The sequence below is a fragment of the Eschrichtius robustus genome, chromosome 13 (genome assembly GCF_028021215.1).
Source record: "Eschrichtius robustus isolate mEscRob2 chromosome 13, mEscRob2.pri, whole genome shotgun sequence".
NCBI classification, from domain to species: Eukaryota; Metazoa; Chordata; class Mammalia; order Artiodactyla; family Eschrichtiidae; genus Eschrichtius; species Eschrichtius robustus.
This window is the reverse complement of record NC_090836.1, coordinates 42,864,804-42,886,488: the sequence shown is the minus strand read 5'-3', so window position 1 is coordinate 42,886,488 and position 21,685 is coordinate 42,864,804. Positions and strand designations below refer to the sequence as shown.

At 38.5% G+C, this 21,685-nt stretch overlaps 1 protein-coding gene across 4 annotated transcripts in view; it reads right to left on the bottom strand.

Annotated features, from left to right (window-relative positions):
* DIP2B (disco interacting protein 2 homolog B) overlaps positions 1-21,685 on the bottom strand; it is a 230,445-nt gene that overhangs the window by 78,215 nt on the left and 130,545 nt on the right. For all 4 annotated transcript variants that reach the window (XM_068560083.1, XM_068560085.1, XM_068560084.1 and 1 more), the window contains exon 3: positions 12,209-12,337. In XM_068560083.1, coding sequence (XP_068416184.1) covers positions 12,209-12,337 — 129 coding nt within the window. The remainder of the gene's footprint in view (positions 1-12,208; positions 12,338-21,685) is intronic.

Below are 21,685 nucleotides of genomic sequence, written 5' to 3'. Positions count from 1 at the left end.
CAATTATTTAGTCAAGCATGCCTAGGTAATGGAGCCTTCATAAAAAACCCTGAAGTAAGGGGTTTGGAGAGCTTCTCGGTTGGTGAACACATGCTTGTGCCAGTAGGGTGGTGTACCCTAAACTCCACAGGGATGGAAGCTCTTGGGTTTGGGACCCTTCTGGACCTTGCCCTATGTACCTCTTTAGCTGGTTGATCATTTGTATCCTTTATAATAAACTGGTAACATTAAGTGAAGTATTTCCCTGGGTTCGGTGAGCCGTTATAACAAATAATCAAACCTGAGGAGGGGGTTGTGGGAATCTTCACCTGTAGCCAAGATGGACAGAAGTACGGGTAATGTGAGCACCCACTACAAACAGTCCCCAACTTATGATAATTCAACTTATGATTTTTTGACTTTACAACGGTATAAAAGCAATATGCATTCAATAGAAACCATACTTCGAATTCTGAATTATCTTTTCCTGGGTATGATTCTCTCTCGTGATGCTAGGCAGTGGCAGCAAGCTACAAGATCACAAAGGTAAACAACTGATACACTTACAACGATTCTGTAACCATACAGCCATTCCATTTGCCCAACTGTAGGCTAACGTAAGTGCTCTGAGCACGTTTAAGGCAGATCAGGCTAAGCTATGACGTTCGGTAGGTTAGATGGATTAAATGCATTTCAACTTACAATATTTTCAACTTATGATAGGTTTATGGGGATGTAACCCCATTGTAAGTCGAGGAAAATCTGTACTTGTGATTGGCGTCTAAAGTTGGGGAGAGTCTTGTGGGAATGAGCCTGTGGGGTCTGCACTAACTCCAGGTAGCTAATGTCAAAATTGAATTAAATTGTAGGATACTTAGTTGGTGTCTGCAGAGAACTGGAGAATTGCTCAGTGTGGAAAACCCACACACTAGATGTCAGGAATAGTGTGAGTAAAGATACAGTTTTTCTTTAATTAACATGGTTCCAAAAGTCAAAACTATACCAAAAGGTAAACTTAAAGATGTGTCACTACCCCCAATAACTACTTCTACCCCAATTCCACCTTCTCTACAGGTAACCAATCTCCTTCTTGATTTATCCTGCCTATATTTCTTTTTGCAACAAATAACCATATTTTCTCATATCCCTGTCTTTCATACACAAAAGGTAGCATACAATATATACTTTTTTTGCACTATGCTTTTTTCACTTAACAATATATCCTGGAATTCATTCTGTATCAGCTACTAGAGATCTTTTTCATTCTTTAAAGCAGCATAGATAGCACTCCATTGTATACCACAGTTTATTCTACTACTATCCTATGTGTGAGCATTTAAGTGTTTCCAATATTTTACAATTACAAATAATGATACAACAAACAGCCTTGTGCAAATGTATTTTTATACTGATGACAATATATCTTCAGGATAAAGTCTTACAAGTGAGACTCCTAAATCAAAAATTGAATACATTTTACATTTTGTTACATCTTGCCAAATTCCCCTCTGAAAGAGCTTTGTCGTATTGTAGTACTATCAGCAATGTATAGGTGTGCCTGTTTCCCCATAGCCTCACCTTCAGAGTGTTGTTATCTACCTTTTCACTGTTGCCAGTTCAGTGGCTGAGAAATGGTACTATTTTATTTTATTTTTTGTTTTTTTGGCTGCACTGTGCGGCATGCAAGACCTTAGTTCCCCAACCGGGGATCGAACCCATGCCCCCTGCAGTGGAAGCGTGGAGTCCTAACCACTGGACTGCCAGGGAAATTCCCTCAGTATACTTTAAATTTGCACCTCTTTTATCATTAGTGAGATTAAACATCTTTACAGAGGATTTTAGAGCCATTTAATATTTGTTTGTTTGAAAGTGAAGTGGATGTTCATGTCACTTTACCATTTTTCCATTGGGATTCTCAGTTTATTTTCCCTTGATTTTTAAAAGTTTTTCATATATAAAGGATATTAGCCCTTTATCTCTGAGATATGTTAGAAATATTTTCTTTCAGTTTGTCATTTGTCTTTTGATATTGTTTGCAGTGGCTTATTGCCATGTAAACGTTTTTTTAAAAAAAATTTATGGAAGATTTCAAATTAGCAACCTAAATGCACAACTGCAGGAACTCAAAAAAGACCAAACTAAAACCAAAGTTAGCAAAAGGAGGAAATAACAAGGATTTGAGTAGAAATAAACAAAATAGAGCATAAAAAAAAACAATTGAAAACAATCAACAAAAATAAGAGTTAATTTTTTGAAAAGATGAACAAAGTTGACTAAATTTTAGCTAGATTAAGAAAAAAGAGAGACGACAAATAACTAAAATCAGAAATGAAAGAGGAAATACTTCAACTGATGCCATAGAAATAAAAAAGATTATAAGACACTGAATAATTATGCACCATAAATTGGATAACCTAAAAGAAATGGACAAGTCCCTAGAAAACATATAACCTACCAAGATTAAATCATGAAGAAACAGAAGATCGGAACAGACCAATTACTAATAAGGAGACTGACTCTGTAATCAAAAACGTTCCAAAAAAGAAAAGCCCAGGTCTCACTGGAGAATTCTACAAAACACTTTAAGAAGAATTAACACCAATTCTTCTCAAACTCTTCCAAAAACCTGAAGAGGAGGGAACACTTCCAAATTCATTTTATAAGGCCAGCCTTATCCTGATACCAAAGCCAGGCAAAGATACTACAAGAAAAGAAAACTACACACCAATATCCCTGAATATTAATGGAAAAATCCTGAACAAAATACTAACAAACCAAATTCAACAGCATATTTAAAGGACCATACAGCATGACCATTAAAAAGACCGTACATACCATACCTAAGCTGATTAAACAAATGTGAACAAATTCAACTCAATAACTGTAAAACTCTAATAGAACAAAGGACAAAACTCATATGACCATCTCAACAGATGCAGAAAAAGTATTTGACAAAATTAACATCCTTTCATGGTAAAAACATGCAACAAACCAGGAAGAGAAGGAAATTAGCTCAAGATAATAATGATCATACATGAAAAGCCCACAGTCAACATCATATTCAACAGTGAAAAGCTGAAAGCTTTTCCTCCTAAGATCAGGAATAAGGCAAGGATGCCCACTCTCACAGTCTTTCAACACAGTACTGGACATCATAGCCAGAACAGTTAGGTAAGAAAAAGAAATAAAATGCATCCAAATTGGAAAAGAAGAAGTAAAACTGTTTCTGTTTGTGGAGGACATGATGTTATATGTAGGAAACCCTTAAGATCTCACATATAAAAAAACTGTTAGAAAAAAAAAAAACTGTTAGAACTAATAAACAAATTCCGCAATTGCAGGATAGAAAATCAACATACAAAAATCAGTTGTATTTCTGAACACTAAAAACAAATCATCTGAAAAGGAAGTAAAAAAAAAATCTTATTTACTATAGCATCAAAAAGATTAAAACAGTTAGGAATAAACATAACCAAGGAGGTGAAAGATGTGTACACTATGAAACATTGATGAAAGAAATAAAAGGAGACAAAAATAAATGGAAAGACATCCCATGTTCATGGGTTAGAAGACTTAATATTGTTAAAATGTCCATATTACCCAAAGCAATCTAGAGATTTAATGCAATTTCTATCAAAATCCCAGTGGCACTTTTTGAAGAAATAAAAAAACAAAATTCCCAAATGCATATGGAATCTCAAAAGACTCCAAATAACCAAAACAATCTTGAGAAAGAAAAACAAAGCTAAAGGCTTCACCCTTCCTGATTTCAAAACATATTACAAAGTTACAGTAACCAAGACCATGATATTGGCATCATGACAGACATGTAGAACAATGGAACGAACGGAGAGCCCAGAAATTACCCTGGTGTATATGGTCAAACAGTCTTCAACAAGGGTGTCAAGACTATACAATGGGGAAATGATAGTCTTGATAGAAACAAATGGTGCTGGAGAAACTGGAATATCCATATGTAAAAGAATGAAGTTGGACCCTTATCTTTCACCATATACAAAAATTAATCAAAATGAATTAAAGACCTAAACATAAGACCTGAAACTATAAAACTCCTAGAAGAAAACACAGGGGAAAAAACTTCATGACCTTGGAATGGGTAATAATTTGCTTGGACATCCAAGCAAAAAATAGAAATAGGACTACACCAAACTTTAAAACTTCTGCACAACAAAGGAAACAACAGAGTGAAAAGGCAACCTATTGAATCAGAGAACATATTTGCAAACCATATACTCGATAAGGAGTTAATAAGTAGAATATGTAAAGAACTCCTACAACTCAATAACAACAACAAAATCTCAAATAACCCAATTTTAAATGGGCAAGGGACTTGAACAGATATTTCTCCAAAGAAGACAAAATGGCCACTTTAAAAAAAACCAAAAAAACAGAAAATCACAAATGTTGGCAGGGAGGTGGAGAAATTGGAAACTTTGTGCACTGTTGGTGCGACTGTAATGTTACAGTTGCTATGGAAAACAGTATGGAGGTTCCACAAAAAAATTAAAAATAGAACTACCCAAAACAATCCTACTTTTGAGGTATATATCCAAAAGAACTGAAAGCAGGGTCTTGAAGAGATATTTGCAGAACCATGTTCATTGCAGCATATTCACAATAGCCAAGATGTGGAAGCAACCTAAATGTTCATGAGTGGATGAATGAATAAAGGAAATGTGGTATATACATACAATAGAATATTACTCAGCTTTAAAAAAGAAGAAAATCCTGTCATATGCCACAACATTGACATGCTAAGTGAAATAAGCCAGTCACACACACACACAAAACAAATATATACCACATATAAGAAGTATCTAAAGTACTCAAATTCATAGATGTAGGAAGTAGAATGGTGGTTGGCTGCGGGAGGGAGAAACAGAGTTGTTGATCAATGGGTATAAAGTTTCGGTCATGCAAGATGAAAAGGTTCTAAAGAGCTGTTGTACAACAATGTGCATATGGTTAACAATATAATGTACACTTAAAAATTTTAAGAGGGTAAATTTATGTTATGTGTTTTTACCTCAGTAAAAAAATTTTTGTGTCGTTGTATCACATCTCGATTTTGAGTCTCAGAAAGCCTTCCCATAGACTTTCCATAACCTTAGATTATTAAAAAATTGACTAATATTTTCTTTAGGTACTTATATGGTTTCTTTTTTACATGTAGATCTCTGATCCATTTGAAGTTTTTGCTTGTATGTGGTGTGAGGTATGGATTTACCTCATCTTTTTCCAGTTGTCCTAGCATCATTTACTAAAAAGTACTTTTTCACCCAAGTGATTCACAATGCTATCTTTATCATATAATAAATCCCAGATGTACTTTGGTCTATTTCTGAACTTGTTATTCTATTCCAATGGTCTGTCTGCCAATTTGTATGCCATACCACACTGTTTTAATTATACAGGCTTTGGAGTATGTTTTAATATCTTGTAGGATTTCTTTCTCAGTGTTTCCCAGCTATCCTTACATGTTTATTGTTCCAAATGAACTTCAAAAATATCTTTTCTAGCTCCATAAATAAATTTGATAGTGTTTTTATTGGAATTGGATTAAACTTATAAACTAATTTTTGGAGCCCTAACATCTTTGTGATGTTGCATCATCCTATCTAAGAACAAGGGATGCCTTTCCATTTATCATGTCTACTCTGTGTCATTCAGGGTGTTTTAAAGTTTCCTTTATAAAGATTTTACACAGTCCTGAAGTTTATTCCTAAATACGTTTTATTTTCTTTATTGCTTTTGTAAATGAGGTTTGCTCTACCATTATATCTTTTGACCAGTTATTGTTTGCATATAGGAAGGCTACTGGTTTCTATACTAGTTTCAGATCTTGCTACTTGACTAAATTATTTCATTAAATTAATTCTGTCATCAATTCTCCTGGGTTTTTAAAATGAATTATCATACCAACTGCAAATACAGCTTCACTTCTTTTCTAATTCTTACACCTCTAATTGATTTCTCTTTTCTATTTGTGTTGGTTAATACCTCTAGTAAATTTAAATGTTAGCATCCCTAGGATTAGACAAACTCTTACAAATAAATAAGAAAAAAAAAAGAACCCAACTTAGAAAAAAATAGGCGTAGGCAATGGACAGGTAGTTTACAGAGGCAGCACAAATGGAAAATAAACATTCTAAAATGTCCAGTCTCATTAGTAATAAAAGAAATAACACTTCTACCAACGAGGTGACAGAATGTCCATTTCCCCACATCTGTGGACAACATTGGGCCATGTTTTGTCATCTTTCCCAAAAAGGTAAGTGGAAAATGTTATTTTACATTTTTTAAGTAGCTGCTCCTATCCTTGGCTTGTTGTTATGAAGTGGTTGAGACATGGTACATAAGTGGCACAGCTGGGCTTTAAGGACCAGAGGCAGAACAGACACCAAGTGCCCTTACCTGCTAGGACACTACTATAGACAGACAGACAGACAGATAGATGAGGACAGATTGAAAGGCAGATGTGTGGGCGGGTTGAGTCATTGAAGTAGAGAAGTAGAGTTCAAGGAGTTACCTGTAAGCCAATTAGTAGTCATGCCATTTTTACCAATTTCTAAGGTACTGATCACTTTCACATCTTTAATTATGGCAGAGGCAGCAACTATTAAGTTCTGGAACATTAGGATATCACATTAATTTTGGCACTACTCTATGTGCTGGTGGGGAGGGGCAGTGAAATTTTAATTTTGCATTTCACATTCCCCTGCCTTTACAAATTATGTTTCTTTAGCCTGGAATATCTATATAGCAAACAGTTATTCATTCTACAAAATGGCTCGGACTTCACCACCTCCACGAAGCCTGCCGTTGACAGTGCCTGGTGCCCAGGGGCTCCTTCCCCTGTCACCCCCTCTTCTATGCTGCCTCTACCTTGTATAAAGGATTCCTGTGTTTAAGAAAGGAGTCCTGTGTTTTCTTCTGTGTTTCTCTAGCATCTAAACTGTGCTCAACTCATAGGAGATCTATAATAAATGCTTGCTTATCTGAACTGAACTCTATTTATCTTCCTTGGTACGAGGAAGTGTATTACTAAAGAAATAAAATGGTCCTGGTGTGTCAGTGGCAGCCACCTTGGCAAATGTCACCATAACAGAGATCATATTTGCACAGAGTAAGAAAGTTCTCAAGGTGACAGAGGTAGTTATTGTTGCATTTAGCTCTCAAAATTAAGTCAGAAGAATCCACACTTAGAGTAAAAATCACTAAGAACAACTGATGTAAGGCTTTAAATATTTTACCCAGGGATATCACCTTAAAAACTATCTTTTACAAACTTCCAATTATAAAATAAATAAGTCATGGGCTGGAATGGTGACTATAGTTAATGATACTGTATTGCACATTTGAAAGTTGCTAAGAGAGAACATCTTAAAAGTTGTCATCACAAGAAAAAGAAATTTTTGTAACTATGAAAGGCGACAGATGTTAATGAAACCTATTGTGGTGATCACTTCACAATACATACAAATATTAAGTCATTATGGTATATACCTGAAACTAATGTCTTGTTATATGTCAATTATACCTCGATTTTAAAAAAGAAAACAATCTTTGTTATTTTTTGTTTAAAATTAATATACATAAATTTTGTTATATGCATTTTGTATTTTACCACCACAACAAAAATCCTGGAAAAAATTAATATACATATTGGGGAAAGACCTAAAGACCTAAACACATATAATGCTGCAGTGAAAATTTTCCCTAGACTCATCACTTCCCAGAAATAATCCCACCTCAATAGTTTGGTATATATTTTTCCAGATTTCTGTATCTGTGTACATAATAATATATGTAATTATTAGTATTAATATTTACAAAATTTAGATCATATGCTACATACTGTCTTGTACTTATTACTTAAAAATGTATTTTGTACATCTCTCCATATCTGCACAAATAAATCTAATAACCTCATTGTTTTTCCACAAGCCTTCACAGAAGTTTTAAACTAGCTTTCACAGAATTCCATTGTGTGGACCTACTATAACTTATTTAATCATTGTATTTATTATGAACAATACGGTAACAAACATTTTCGTATATATATATTTTTGTGTACATACGTAGGTGCAAATTCCTAGAAGGAGAATTTCTGGGTCAAAGTGTATGAATACTTAAAGTTTAAAAGATAGTGCCAAACTGTTGTGCTGTTACTTTTAAGGCCACAGTACCAACTTACTTTTGCCTCTGAAATGAAATAATTTTATACTGCATTTATATTTATTATACTATTTTAGTGTCCCTGAGCTTTACTTAGTTGAATCAAGATTGTTATTTTATTGAATCTATGATGCCACCTTAAATAAAAGATATCTTCCAGGATTAAAAAAAAAAAAAAATATCCTGAGGGAATTCCCTGGCAGTCCAGTGGTTAGGACTCCGTGCTCTCACTGCTGAGGGACCAGGTTCAATCCCTGGTCAGGGAACTGAGATCCCACAAGACACATGGCGCAGCCAAAAAAAAAAATGTTTAAAAGATATCCTGCCTTCAGGTATGCTAGAATGTGAAAAGTGTCCTTCTTATAAATGAAACTATGGTACTTAGCTGTCTTGGAAAACCAATGAATAGTCGCTTATACTGAGAAAAAGCACTTTCTCAACAGAAAGACGGCACATCAAATGCTCATACTTTTTAGTCAAAAGTACTGCTGCACGAGACACGAAACATGCGAGAGCAAACCTGCGAAAACTAGGGACTTGTTCACATTAGTCAAGCTTTAGAAGGCCCATGATATCTGGATAAGTAATAATTACAGAGCATGTTCTTCTCTGCCATAAGGATTCTTAGCATCGACCACAGAACAAATCAAACCACCCATTTATTTCCTGACATGAGAAGCCCTGGCCCATACACGTGTGTCAAAAGGAGATGTTCACAGTTCCTGTGTTAGCAAAGCCTCTTTATCGATAAGAACAGGCAGCTCTTGTAGCTGGATTTGACTCATCCAGCAGTATACAATTCATCTTGATCTTTGATAAAGAAATCACTTCTGAAGTTCAGTCCCCAGACGCGGCTGACTTTGTACATCTCTGCCAGGAGCACCAGAAAGCTGGGTTTCATTTTCCAGCACTAATGTTTGAGCTGAATAAGGTGATACAACTGCGCCTTTAAAGTCCTTTTTTTGTTTTTGTTGCTTTGTTTGAGGTGACTAGTTGCTCAAAAGATTAACATTAAAGAAGTTGTCAGAGCGACTTTCCATCTCAGGCACTGACTGTGTATTTTCTACACGTGTGACCATAACACATGTGTGTAGAAAAGTGTACACTTGTGACCATAACACGTGTGTAGAAAAGTGTATCATGCTTTGATGGGCAGGTAAAGGAGGTACTAAATGAGTGTATTTGAAATGTCAGACCCTCTTGGCTAAGCACAAAGAACAGAATAAGGGCAGATAATCTAAACTCCGAATAAATAAAAGCTCTTTACACCATGTCTGAAACATGAAACACTAAGTCTATTTAGATTTGATTATGATTAGTTGAAATGTTGTAGGTATTAATAAGCCTCCATCAAATAAGAGAGGATTTTCAAGTTACACTCACTGAAATCAATATTAAACCCTTTCTGTGTACCTATCACTTTAATCTGAATGCTTGTAATTTTTTCTAAACATACCCTCCATTCTTAAGCTATTTTTGCATATGACATGTAAACGTAACCCTTCGTATGAATGGAGTGGCAAAGAGGCGAAGTTTAAGTCCCATAGATTTCTACAACTTATTTGCTCTACTTCTGCGGCTACTGTTGGTTTCTTCTTACTCACGGAAGCCAGAATTCTCAGCGTGTGCTCAGCTTTGCTTTGTTATTTAGTTGGGCACATCCTAACATATGGAAAAATGTGATTTTTGGCCAAGATTCATGCTTGCAGGCCTCCTCTTTCATGTTCCGCTCTCATGACAGTATTGCAGAACTCTCATAACTTTCAATATCTTCGGGGTTTTTAAATCACCTCTGTTCCCTACTTTACCTCCTCTCTGGCCTTCTTCTCGCTACTACCCTAAAAAAAAAGTCCCAGTGAGACAAATATCCGAGACCCAACTATTAAACCCTCTTCAATACCCCTGCACCTAACCAAGAGACTCCACAGTCTGCTAACCAGTGTTTGATTCACAGACTATACTTTCTAATATTGGGGGGTAAATATGAAAGAATTGGTATAAAAGATAGTTGGGGCTTCCCTGGTGGCGCAGTGGTTAAGAATCCACCTGCCAATGCAGGGGACACTGGTTCAATCCCTGGTCCGGGAAGATCCCACATGCCGTGGAGCAACTAAGCCTGTGCGTCACAACTACTGAGCCCGTGCTCTAGAGCCCGTGCGCCACAACTACCGAAGCCCGCATGCCTAGAGTCCGTGCTCCGCAAGAGAGAAGCCACCGCAATGAGAAGCCCGCACACTGCAACAAAGAGTAGCCCCCGCTCGCCAAAACTAGAGAAAGCCTGCACGCAACGAAGACCTTATGCAGCCATAAATAAATAAATAAACAAACAAACAAACAAATAAATAAATAAGGATATTAAAGAAAAAAAGGATAGTTGGGTTTTGGTAGGTGTACATCAAAGTTTTACACTATTGAATCAGCTGGCTAAAGCCTTTTTTCTCTATGTGATCAGCTTGGACCTATAGTGTAGAGAATCCTCTTTGGGGTTCCTTACTAATCCTTTTGTTATCTGCTGTAAAAACAAAGAGAAAGTCAAAGTTAAAACAAAAACCAAACATCTTCCCAGAAGGCCAGGGATGAGAGCTGTAGAGGCTAGAGCCCTTCTGGACTGGTTAGAACCTGCTGCTGCTGCACCCGAGCCCCAGCCTCTAAAAGCAACACCAGGTGCTGGGAAATCGGACTGGGGTCTTGGTGACAAACAGGACCTCCTGATATGTTTTTCCAAATCTAGCCTTACCTCCCTCTAATCCATTCCCTAACTAATACTACTTTTATTCCTTCCTTTCTCCAAAATATTTATTTACCTCTTATGTATGTTAGGCCCTGTGCAGCTGGCACAAGCTACTAGAACAGATTACAAATCTGTGTTACTGCTCTGCTGAAAATCCTTCAACGGTATTCAAGATTCCTCAAGATTTTGTCTCTGATCATCTTTCTAGCCTCATCTCCCACCTCGTTCTGGGCCCTTGCTTTCTAAGTTTCAGTCATAATGAACTACTTTCAGGTTTACTATCTGATGCTATTTCCCTAACTCTGTCTGGCTGCCATGACATAGTTCAGATGTCTTATTCTCTGAGAAAGCCTCCTCTGATCACTCAACACCAGGTTTGGTACAAGGTGAAATTCTGTTGTGGCATGCAACCTCTATCTTTCTGATTGAACACTTCTCATTCCTTCCTTCCTTCCAGTGTGTGAAAATATATATCTAATAATATCTGCTCACAAAATAACCATGTCCTTTTCCTCGTTTCCTCTAGAGCAGTTTCTGAGAGGGTTGATATACACCCTGTTTTTCAATTCAAGAAAAGGATAAGGTAACCATGGCTGGTATAAGGGAGACAAAAATCTGGAGAGGGTAAAACAACATTCCAGTCAGTCTTCTGGCTTAATTCTGCTAGTTCTTAAAACAATAAGCATGCTGCAGAGACTATCCTAGTGCAGTGGACAGTAGGTGGGCATGGGATGAGCTCACTATGCCACACGTCCCGCTGAGGGTCTATGATTCATATTTGCTCATCAGTGCTGGACATGGTGTGGCAGGAGCATGCCCCCACTGCCAGCCACAGCACATCACCTTTTCCTTTCCCATGGGTTTTTCCTGGGTGAGAAGAAATAAAGTTTAAGAATTTACCAATCTGAAATTTCACTGTCGAGTTTTTGTTCCAGCTCCCTCAGTCAACAGACTAATCAACAGCTCTGGCAAACACAGAAGGACATGTCTCTTCAAACAGAGCCTACTGAGTTCTCCCAGTACCATCCCATGAGACCCTAGCCCTCTGCCTTCTTATTTATTCACAGTGCCTTTGTACTTGCCTGGCTCCTCCTCTGATCTTGAGGGCAGAAATGTCTTATTTGGGGCTGTATCCCCAGCAAATAAGAGTATCTACTACACCTGGCACGTAACAGGTACTAGTTAATATACACCTGATGGCACTTCAAGGGAAAAAAAATAAACATATATCTCAGGATATACAGTTCACACTACAGTTAGTAAAAACTGTTCCACTGGTAATTTTCAGTTCCCTCTCACCTGATCGGTATCGTTCATCCCTAGCTCCCCCAGATCGACTTCGGTGGTACTTAGAAGGAGCGGAAGTTTGAGCTGCAGACGGAGCAGGCGTCTGGTTTCTATGTTCTTTCTGTACTGCTGTATCAGTTTCTAAAAAGGAAGTTTGGACGATGGTTATCAGATGACAATAATAGCTGATGTTTTCTGAGCACTTTACAGCATTTCCACAACACTTTGAGGTAGGTACTATCACCCCATCTCCAGTAAAGGGTCAGAGAGCTTTATTTAATATACATACGTTAAAAAGATACAAAGGCATCCAGGCTAAAAAAAAAATCATCTTGGAGCTGTAATTGTCAACAGGCGATGGGAAATATAAGTAAGTGAAAAGGTCATTCCAGAGACTCCAAGGACTGGTCAAGTGGGAGAATGGCAGGTGGGGTTGGGTGTACATGACCCCCTAAATCCTGCATAGCTGTACAAAGCATAGCTTGGGGAGCTTTAGCCTCCCCATGATAAGTTACTCCAAATAAACATCATTAAAACAAAACTAGGGTGGTTATTGTGTAAACACACCTTCAAGTCAAGTCTTACTAGCCCCTCTTCCAACTGGAATCACCATTGAACTTATCCCTTTCTAGTCCCTGGCCTGTCCCTATAGTCTGTCCTCCCAACATTTACTGTTTTATCAAGAATATGGGGAAGAGAAAATAAGCAGTAAAATAAGCAGAAGAAAAACACTTTAAGTTCTGATACTTTACTGCCTTTTTTTTCAAATGGTGTTAGCTCCTAAGTCATATTTTTTTAAAATTGTGGTAAGAATATTTAACATGAGGTATAATCTTTTAACAAGCTGTTAAGTGTACAATACAGCATTGTAAACTATAGGCATGATGTCATACAGCAGATCTCCAGAACTTATTCATCCTGCATAACTAAAACTTTTTACCCACTGAGTAGCAACTCCCCATTTCCCCCACTCCCAAAGCCCTGGCAACCACCATTCTCCTCTCTGCTTCTATGAGTTTGACTATTTTAGATTCCTCATATAAGTGGAATCATACAGTATTTGTCCTTCTGTGATTGGCTTAATTCACTCAGTATCATGTCCTCCAGGTTCATCCATGTTGTCGCATATTGCAGGAATTTGCTTCTTCTTTTAAGGAGTATTTTAAGTTTCTTAAATATCATTTAGCTGTACCCAGAAAGGTACCTTCACATGGCAAATTAAGTGCCCACTATAGGAAGATGTCACCTATCCAGCAAATGCATTGCTCCAGACCACAGCTAAGAATTGGCTTATGAAGCCCAAAAAGAAAAAAGCAGACTGAAAGCACAGTGGTCTGGGGAGTGCAAGCAACAGCCCCACAAACCTCAGCAAAGGCTGACGGAATCACAGTACTACAGGAACTGAGATGTTTAATGACAAAGTCATATCAATTTTAAAAAATGGTTAGCATGCTAGAGAAGCCAGGTGTAGGAGCTCTAGTCCACAGTCCCAGCTGAGCCCAGCCTTCCACGTGCCTCTGCCAAAACAGCAGACATGTCATTGAAGCCATCTTGGACCTTTCAGACCAGGTGAAAAGCACTTAGTGACTGACCCCAGTTGACACCATGTGGAGCATAAGAATCACCCCACTGAGCCCTGCCCAACTTCCTGACCCATGAAGTCAGAAGATGTAATAAAAAAAGGTTTCCTTTTTTAAAAAAAGATTATTTTTTATATACTGTTTTTAAGAAGGCAAGGAATAGTATATTTTAGGGTGCTCCCTATTAAAGCGCTTTTATGGATCTAGAAATGTTTATTTTTGATGGTTCCTAGTAGCTGAGATTTTTATTATAAAGTATCTGAGCAGAACAATTTCAACACTGAGACTTTTAAGTGTAATGTCTGGGGTTATAAATGGAAGTTTTTAACCAACCTAAATCCTCTTGATAAGCCATTTCTCAGAAGACCTGTACTGATTCTTGATATAGTCATACCTTGTTTCATTTGTTAAGTCTTATTTCTCTAGAACAGGGGGCAACAAACTATATAGCCCATGCCTGTTTTTATAAACAGTTTTATCAGAACACAGCCACATGCATCTGTTAGCCTATGGCTGCTTTCACTCTGTAAAGGCAGAGTTGAGTAGTTGTGACAGAGACTGTATGGTCCTCAAAGTCTAAAATATTTACTGTCTGGCCCTTTAAAGAAAAAGCTTTCCAGGACCTGGTCTATAATAATAAAAGCTAGAGAGATAGCTTCAAGATGGGGGAGGAGGGCTTCCCTGGTGGCGCAGTGGTTGAGAATCTGCCTGCCAATGCAGGGGACACGGGTTCAAGCCCTGGTCTGGGAAGATCCCACATGCCGCAGAGCAACTGGTCCCGTGAGCCACAACTACTGAGCCTGCGCGTCTGGAGCCTGTGCTCCACAACAAGAGAGGCCGCGATAGTGAGAGGCCCGCGTACTGCGATGAAGAGTGGCCCCTGCTTGCTGCAACTAGAGAAAGCCCTCGCACAGAAACGAAGACCCAACACAGCCAAAAATAAATAAATAAATAAATAAATTAAAAAAAAAAAAGATGGGGGAGGAGTAAGACGTGGAGATCACCTTCCTCCCCACAAATACATCAAAAATACATCTACATGAGGAACAGCTCCTACAGAACACCTACTGAACACTGGCAGAAGACCTCAGACTTCCCAAAAGGCAAGAAACTCCCCACATACCTGGGTAGGGCAAAAGAAAAAAGAAAAAACAGAGACAAAGAATAGGGATGGGACCTGCACCTCTGGGAGGGAGCTGTGAAGGAGGAAAAGTTTCCACACACTAGGAAGCCCCTTCACTGGCGGAGACAGGGGGTGGGCGGGAGGGAAGCTTTGGAGCCACAGAGGAGAGTGCAGCAACAGGGGTGCAGAGGGCAAAGCTGAGAGATTCCTGCATAGAGGATCAGTGCCGACCAGCACTCACCAGCCTGAGAGGCTTGTCTGCTCACCCGCTGGGGCGGGTGGGGACTGGGAGCTGAGGCTCCAGCTTCTTCAGAGGTCAGATCCCAGGGAGAGGACTGGGGTTAGCAGCGTGAACACAGCCTGAGGGGGCTAGTGTGCCACAGCTAGCCAGGAGGGAGTCCGGGAAAAAGTCTGGACCTGCCTAAGAGGCAAGAGACCATGCTTTTGGGGTGCGCGAGGAGAGGGGATTCAGAGCACCGCCTAAATGAGCTCCAGAGACGGGCGTGAGCTGCGGCTACCAGTGCAGACACCAGAGACTGGCATGAAACGCTAAGACTGCTGCTGCAGCCACCAAGAGGCCTGTGTGCAAGCACAGGTCACTCTCCACACCTCCTCTTCCGGAGCCTGCGCAGCCGCCACTGCCAGGGTCCCGTGATCCAGGGACAACTTCCCCGGGAGAACGCACGGCACGCCTCAGGCTGTTGCAACGTCACTCTGGCCTCCGCCAACGAAGGCTCGCCCCACACTCCGTACCCCTCCCTCCCCTGGCCTGAGTGAGCCAGAGCCCCCTAATCAGCTGCTACTTTAACCCCATCCTGTCTGGGCGAAGAGTAGACGCCCTCAGGTGACCTACACGCAGAGGCAGGGCCAAAACCAAAGGTGAACCCCAGGAGCTGTGCGAAAAAAGAAGAGAAAGGGAAATCTCTCCCAGCAGCCTCAGGAGCAGCGGATTAAATCTCCACAATCAACCTGATGTACCCAGCATCTGTGGAATACCTGAATAGACAACGAATCATCCCAAAATTGAGGGGGTGGACTTTGGGAACAACTGTAGACTTGGGGTTTGCTTTCTGCATCTAACTTGTTTCTGGTTTTATGTTTATCTTAGTTTAGTATTTAGAGCTTATTATCATTGGTAGATTTGTTTATTGATTTGGTTGCTCTCTTCCTTTTTTTTCTTTAATATATATATTTTTCCTTTTTCTCCTTTTGTGAGTGTGTATGTATATGCTACTTTCTGTGATTTTGCCTGTATAGCTTTGCCTTTACCATTTGTCCTAGGGTTCTGCCTGTCCGTTTTTTTTGTTTGTTTGTTTTTTTACTATAGTTTTTAGCACTTGTTATCATTGGTGGATTTGTTTTTTCATTTGGTTGCTCTCTTCTTTCTTTTTTTTTAATTACTTTTTTATTTTTAATAATATATTTTTTATTTTAATAACTTTATTTTATTCTTTCTTCCTTCCCTTCCTTCCTTCATTCCTCCCACCCTCCCTCCCTTTTCTTCTGAGCTGTGTGGACGCCAGGCTCTTGGTGCTCCAGCCAGGCGTCAGGCCTGTGCCTTTGAGGGAGGAGGGCCGAATTCAGGACATTGGTCCACCAGAGACCTCCCAGCCCCACGCAATATCAAATGGCGAAAGCTCTCTCAGAGATCTCCATCTCAATGCAAAGACCCAGCTCCACTCAACGACCAGCAAGCTACAGTGCTGGACACCCTATGGCAAACAACTAGCAAGACAGGAACACAACCCCACTCATTAGCAGAGTGGCTGCCTAAAATCATAATAAGTTCACAGACACCCCAAAACACACCACCGGACGTGGTCCTGCCTACCAGAAAGACAAGATCCAGCCTCATCCACCAGAACACAGGCACTAGTCCCCTCCACCAGGAAGCCTACACAACCCACTGAACCAACCTTACCCACTGGGGGCAGACACCAAAAACAATGGGAACTATGAACCTGCAGCCTGCAAAAAGGAGACCTCAAACACAGTAAGTTAAGCAAAATGAGAAGACAAAGGAACACACAGCAGATGAAGGAGCAAGGTAAAAACCCACCAGACCAAACAAATGAAGAGGAAATAGGCAGTCTACCTGAAAAAGAATTCAGTGTAATGATAGTAAAGATGATTCCAAATTTTGGAAATAGAATGGAGAAAATACAAGAAACGTTTAACAAGGACCTAGAAGAACTAAAGAGCAAACAAACAATGATGAACAACACAATAAATGAAATTAAAAATTCTCTAGAAGGAATCAATAGCAGAATAACTGAGGCGGAAGAACGGATAAGTGACCTGGAAGATAAAATAGTGGAAATAACTACCACAGAGCAGAATAAAGAAAAAAGAAAGAAAAGAATTGAGGACAGTCTCAGAGACCTCTGGGACAACATTAAATGCACCAACATTTGAATTATAGGTGTCCCAGAAGAAGAAGAGAAAAAAAAAAGGGACAGAGAAAATATTTGAAGAGATTATAGTTGAAAACATCCCTAATATGGGGAAGAAGACAGTCAATCAAGTCCAGGAAGCACAGAGAGTCCCATACAGGATAAATCCAAGGAGAAACACGCCAAGACACATATTAATCAAACTATCAAAAGTTAAATACAAAGAAAAAATATAAAAAGCAGGAAGAGAAAAGCAACAAATAACATACAAGGGAATCCTCATAAGGTTAACAGCTGATCCTTCAGCAGAAACTGCAAGACAGAAGGGAGTAGCTGGACATATTTAAAGTGATGAAAGAGAAAAACCTACAATCAAGATTACTTTACCCAGCAAAGATCTCATTCAGATTTGATGGAGAAATTAAAACCTTTACAGACAAGCAAAAGCTAAGAGAATTCAGCACCACCAAACCAGCTTTACAACAAATGTTAAAGGAACTTCTCTAGGCAGGAAACACAAGAGAAGGAAAACACCTACAATAACAAACCCAAAACAATTAAGAAGATGGTAATAGGAACATACATATCAATAATTACCTCAAGTGTAAATGGATTAAATGCTCCAACCAAAAGACACAGACTGGCTGAATGGATACAAAAACAAGACCCGTATATATGTTGTCTACAGGAGACCCACTTCAGACCTAGGGACACATACAGACTGAAAGTGAGGGGATGGAACAAGATATTCCATGCAAACGGAAATCAAAAGAAAGCTGGATAGCAATTCTCATATCAGACAAAATAGACCTTAAAACAAAGACTATTACAAGAGACAAAGAAGGACACTACATAATGATCAAGGGATCAATCCAAGAAGAAGATATAACAATTGTAAATATTTATGCACCCAACATAGGAGCACCTCAGTACATAAGGCAAATACTAACAGCCATAAAAGGGGAAATCGACAGTAACACAATCATAGCAGGGGACTTTAACACCCCACTTTCACCAATGCACAGATCATCCAAAATGAAAATAAATAAGGAAACACAAGCTTTAAATGATACATTAAACAAGATGGACTTAGTTGATATTTATAGGACATTCCATCCAAAAACAACAGAGTACACTTTCTTCTCAAGTGCTCATGGAACATTTTCCAGGATAGATCATATCTTGGGTCACAAATCAAGCCTTGGTAAATTTAAGAAGATGGAAATCGTATAAAGTATCTTTTCCGACCACAATGCTATGAGACTAGATATCAATTACAGGAAAACATCTGTGAAAAATAGAAACACATGGAGGCTAAACAATACACTACTAAATAACCAAGAGATCACTGAAGAAATCAAAGAGGAAATTTAAAAATACCTAGAAACAAGTGACAATGAAAACACAATGACCCAAAACCTATAGGATGCAGCAAAAGCAGTTCTAAGAGGGACGTTTATAGCAATACAACCCTACCTCAAGAAACAAGAAAAATCTCAAATAAACAGCCTAATCTTACACCTGAAGCACTTAGAGAAAGAGGAACAAAAAAACCCCAACATTAGCAGAAGGAAGGAAATCATAAAGATCAGATCAGAAATAAATGAAAAAGAAATGAAGGACACAATAGCAAAGATCAATAAAACTAAAAGCTGGTTCTTTGAGAAGATAAACAAAATTGATAAACCACTAGCCAGACCCATCAAGAAAAAAAGGGAGACAACTCAAATCAATAGAATTAGAAATGAAAAAGGAGAAGCAACCACTGACACTGCATAAATACAAAGGATCATGAGAGATTACTACAGACAATTACATGCCAATAAAACGGACAACCTGGAAGAAATGGACAAATTCTTAGAAAAGCACAACCTCCTGAGACTGAACCAGGAAGAAACAGAAAATATAAACAAAGCAACCACAAGCACTGAAATTGACATTGCGATTAAAAATCTTCCAACAGACAAAAGTCCAGGATCAGATGGATTCACAGGCGAATTCTATCAAACATTTAGAGAAGAGCTAACACCTATCCTTCTCAAACTCTTCCAAAATATAGCAGAGGAAGAAACACTCCCAAACTCATTCTACGAGGCCACCATCACCATGATACCAAACCCAGACAAAAATGTCACAAAAAAAGAAAACTACAGGCCAATAGCACTGACAAACATAGATGCAAAAATCCTCAACAAAATACTAGCAAACAGAATCCAACAGCACATTAAAAGGATCATACACCATGATCAAGCGGGGTTTATCCCAGGAATGCAAGGTTTCTTCTATATACGCAAATCAATCAACGTGATACACCATATTAACAAACTGAAGGAGAAAAACCATATGATCACCTTAATAGATGCAGAGAAAGCTTTCGACAAAATTCAACTCCCATTATGATAAAAACCCTCCAGAAAGTAGGCATAGAGGGAACTTTCCTCAACATAATAAAGGCCATATATGACAAAACCACAGCCAACATCGTTCTCAATGGTGAAAAACAGAAAGCATTTCCTCTAAGATGAGGAACAAGACAAGGTTGTCCACTCTCACCACTATTATTCAACACAGTTTTGGAATTTTTAGCCACAGCAATCAGAGAAGAAAAAGAAATAAAAGGAATCCAAATCGGAAAAGAAGAAGTAAAACTGTCACTGTTCGCAGATGACATGATACTATACATAGAGAATCCTAAAGATGCCACCAGAAAACTACTAGAGCTAATCAGTGAATTTGGTAAAGTAGCAGGATACAAAATTAATGCACAGAAATCTCTCACATTCCTATACACTAACAACAAAAAATCTGAAAGAGAAATTAAGGAAACACTCCCATTTACCAATGCAACAAAAAGAATAAAATACCTAGGAATAAATCTACCTAAGGAGACAAAAGACCTGTATGGAGAAAACTATAAGACACTGATGAAAGAAATTAAAGATGATACAAACAGATGGAGAGATATACCATGCACTTGGATTGGAAGAATCAACATTTTGAAAATGACTCTACTACCCAAAGCAATCTACAGATTCAATGCAATCCCTATCAAACTACCAATGGCATTTTCCACAGAACTAGAACAAAAAATTTCACAATTTGTATGGAAACACAAAAGACCCTGAATAGCCAAAGCAATCTTGAGAAAGAAAAATGGAGCTGGAGGAATCAGGCTCCTGGACTTCAGACTATACTACAAAGCTACAGTAATCAAGACAGCATGGTACTGGCACAAAAACAGAAATATAGATCAATGAAACAGGCTAGAAAGCCCAGAGATAAACCCACGCACATATGGTCACCTTAATTTTTGATAAAGGAGGCAAGAATATAGAGCGGAGAAAAGACAGCCTCTTCAATAAGTGGTGCTGGGAAAACTGGACAGCTACATGTAAAACAATGAAATTAGAACACTCCCTAACACCATACACAAAGATAAACTCAAAATGGATAAAAGACCTAAATGTAAGACCGGACACTGTAAAACTCTTAGAGGAAAACATAGGCAGAACACTCTATGACATAAATCACAGCAAGATCCTTTTTGACCCACCTCCTAGAGAAATGGAAATAAAAACAAAAATGAACAAATGGGACCTAATGAAACTTAAAAGCCTTTGCACAGTAAAGGAAACCATAAACAAGATGAATAGACAACCCTCGGAATGGGAGAAATATTTGCAAATGAAGCAACTGACAAAGGATTAATCTCCAAAATTTACAAGCAGTTCATGCAGCTCAATATCAAAAAAACAAACAACCCAATCCAAAAATGGGCAGAAGACCTAAATAGACATTTCTCCAAAGAAGATATACAGATTGCCAACAAACACATGAAAGGATGCTCAACATCACTAATCATTAGAGAAATGCAAATCAAAAACTACAATGAGGTATCATCTCACACCAGTCAGAATGGCCATCATCAAAAAATCTACAAACAATAAATGCTGGAGAGGGTGTGGAGAAAAGGGAACCCTCTTGCACTGTTGGTGGGAATGTAAATTGATACAGCCACTATGGAGAACAGTATGGAGTTTCCTTGAAAAACTAAAATCAGAACTACCATATGACCCAGCAGTCCCATTACTGGGCATATACCCTGAGAAAACCATAATTCAAAAAGAGTCATGTACAACAATGTTCACTGCAGCTCTATTTACAACAGCCAGGACACGGAAGCAACCTAAGTGTCTGTCGACAGGTGAATGGATAAAGAATATGTGGTACATATATACAATGCAATATTACTCAGCTTCAAAAAGAAACGAAATTGAGTTACTGGTAGTGAGGTAGATGGACCTAGAGACTGTCATACAGAGTGAAGTAAGTCAGAAAGAGAAAAACAAATACAGTATGGTAACACATATTTATGGAATCTAAAAAAAAAAAT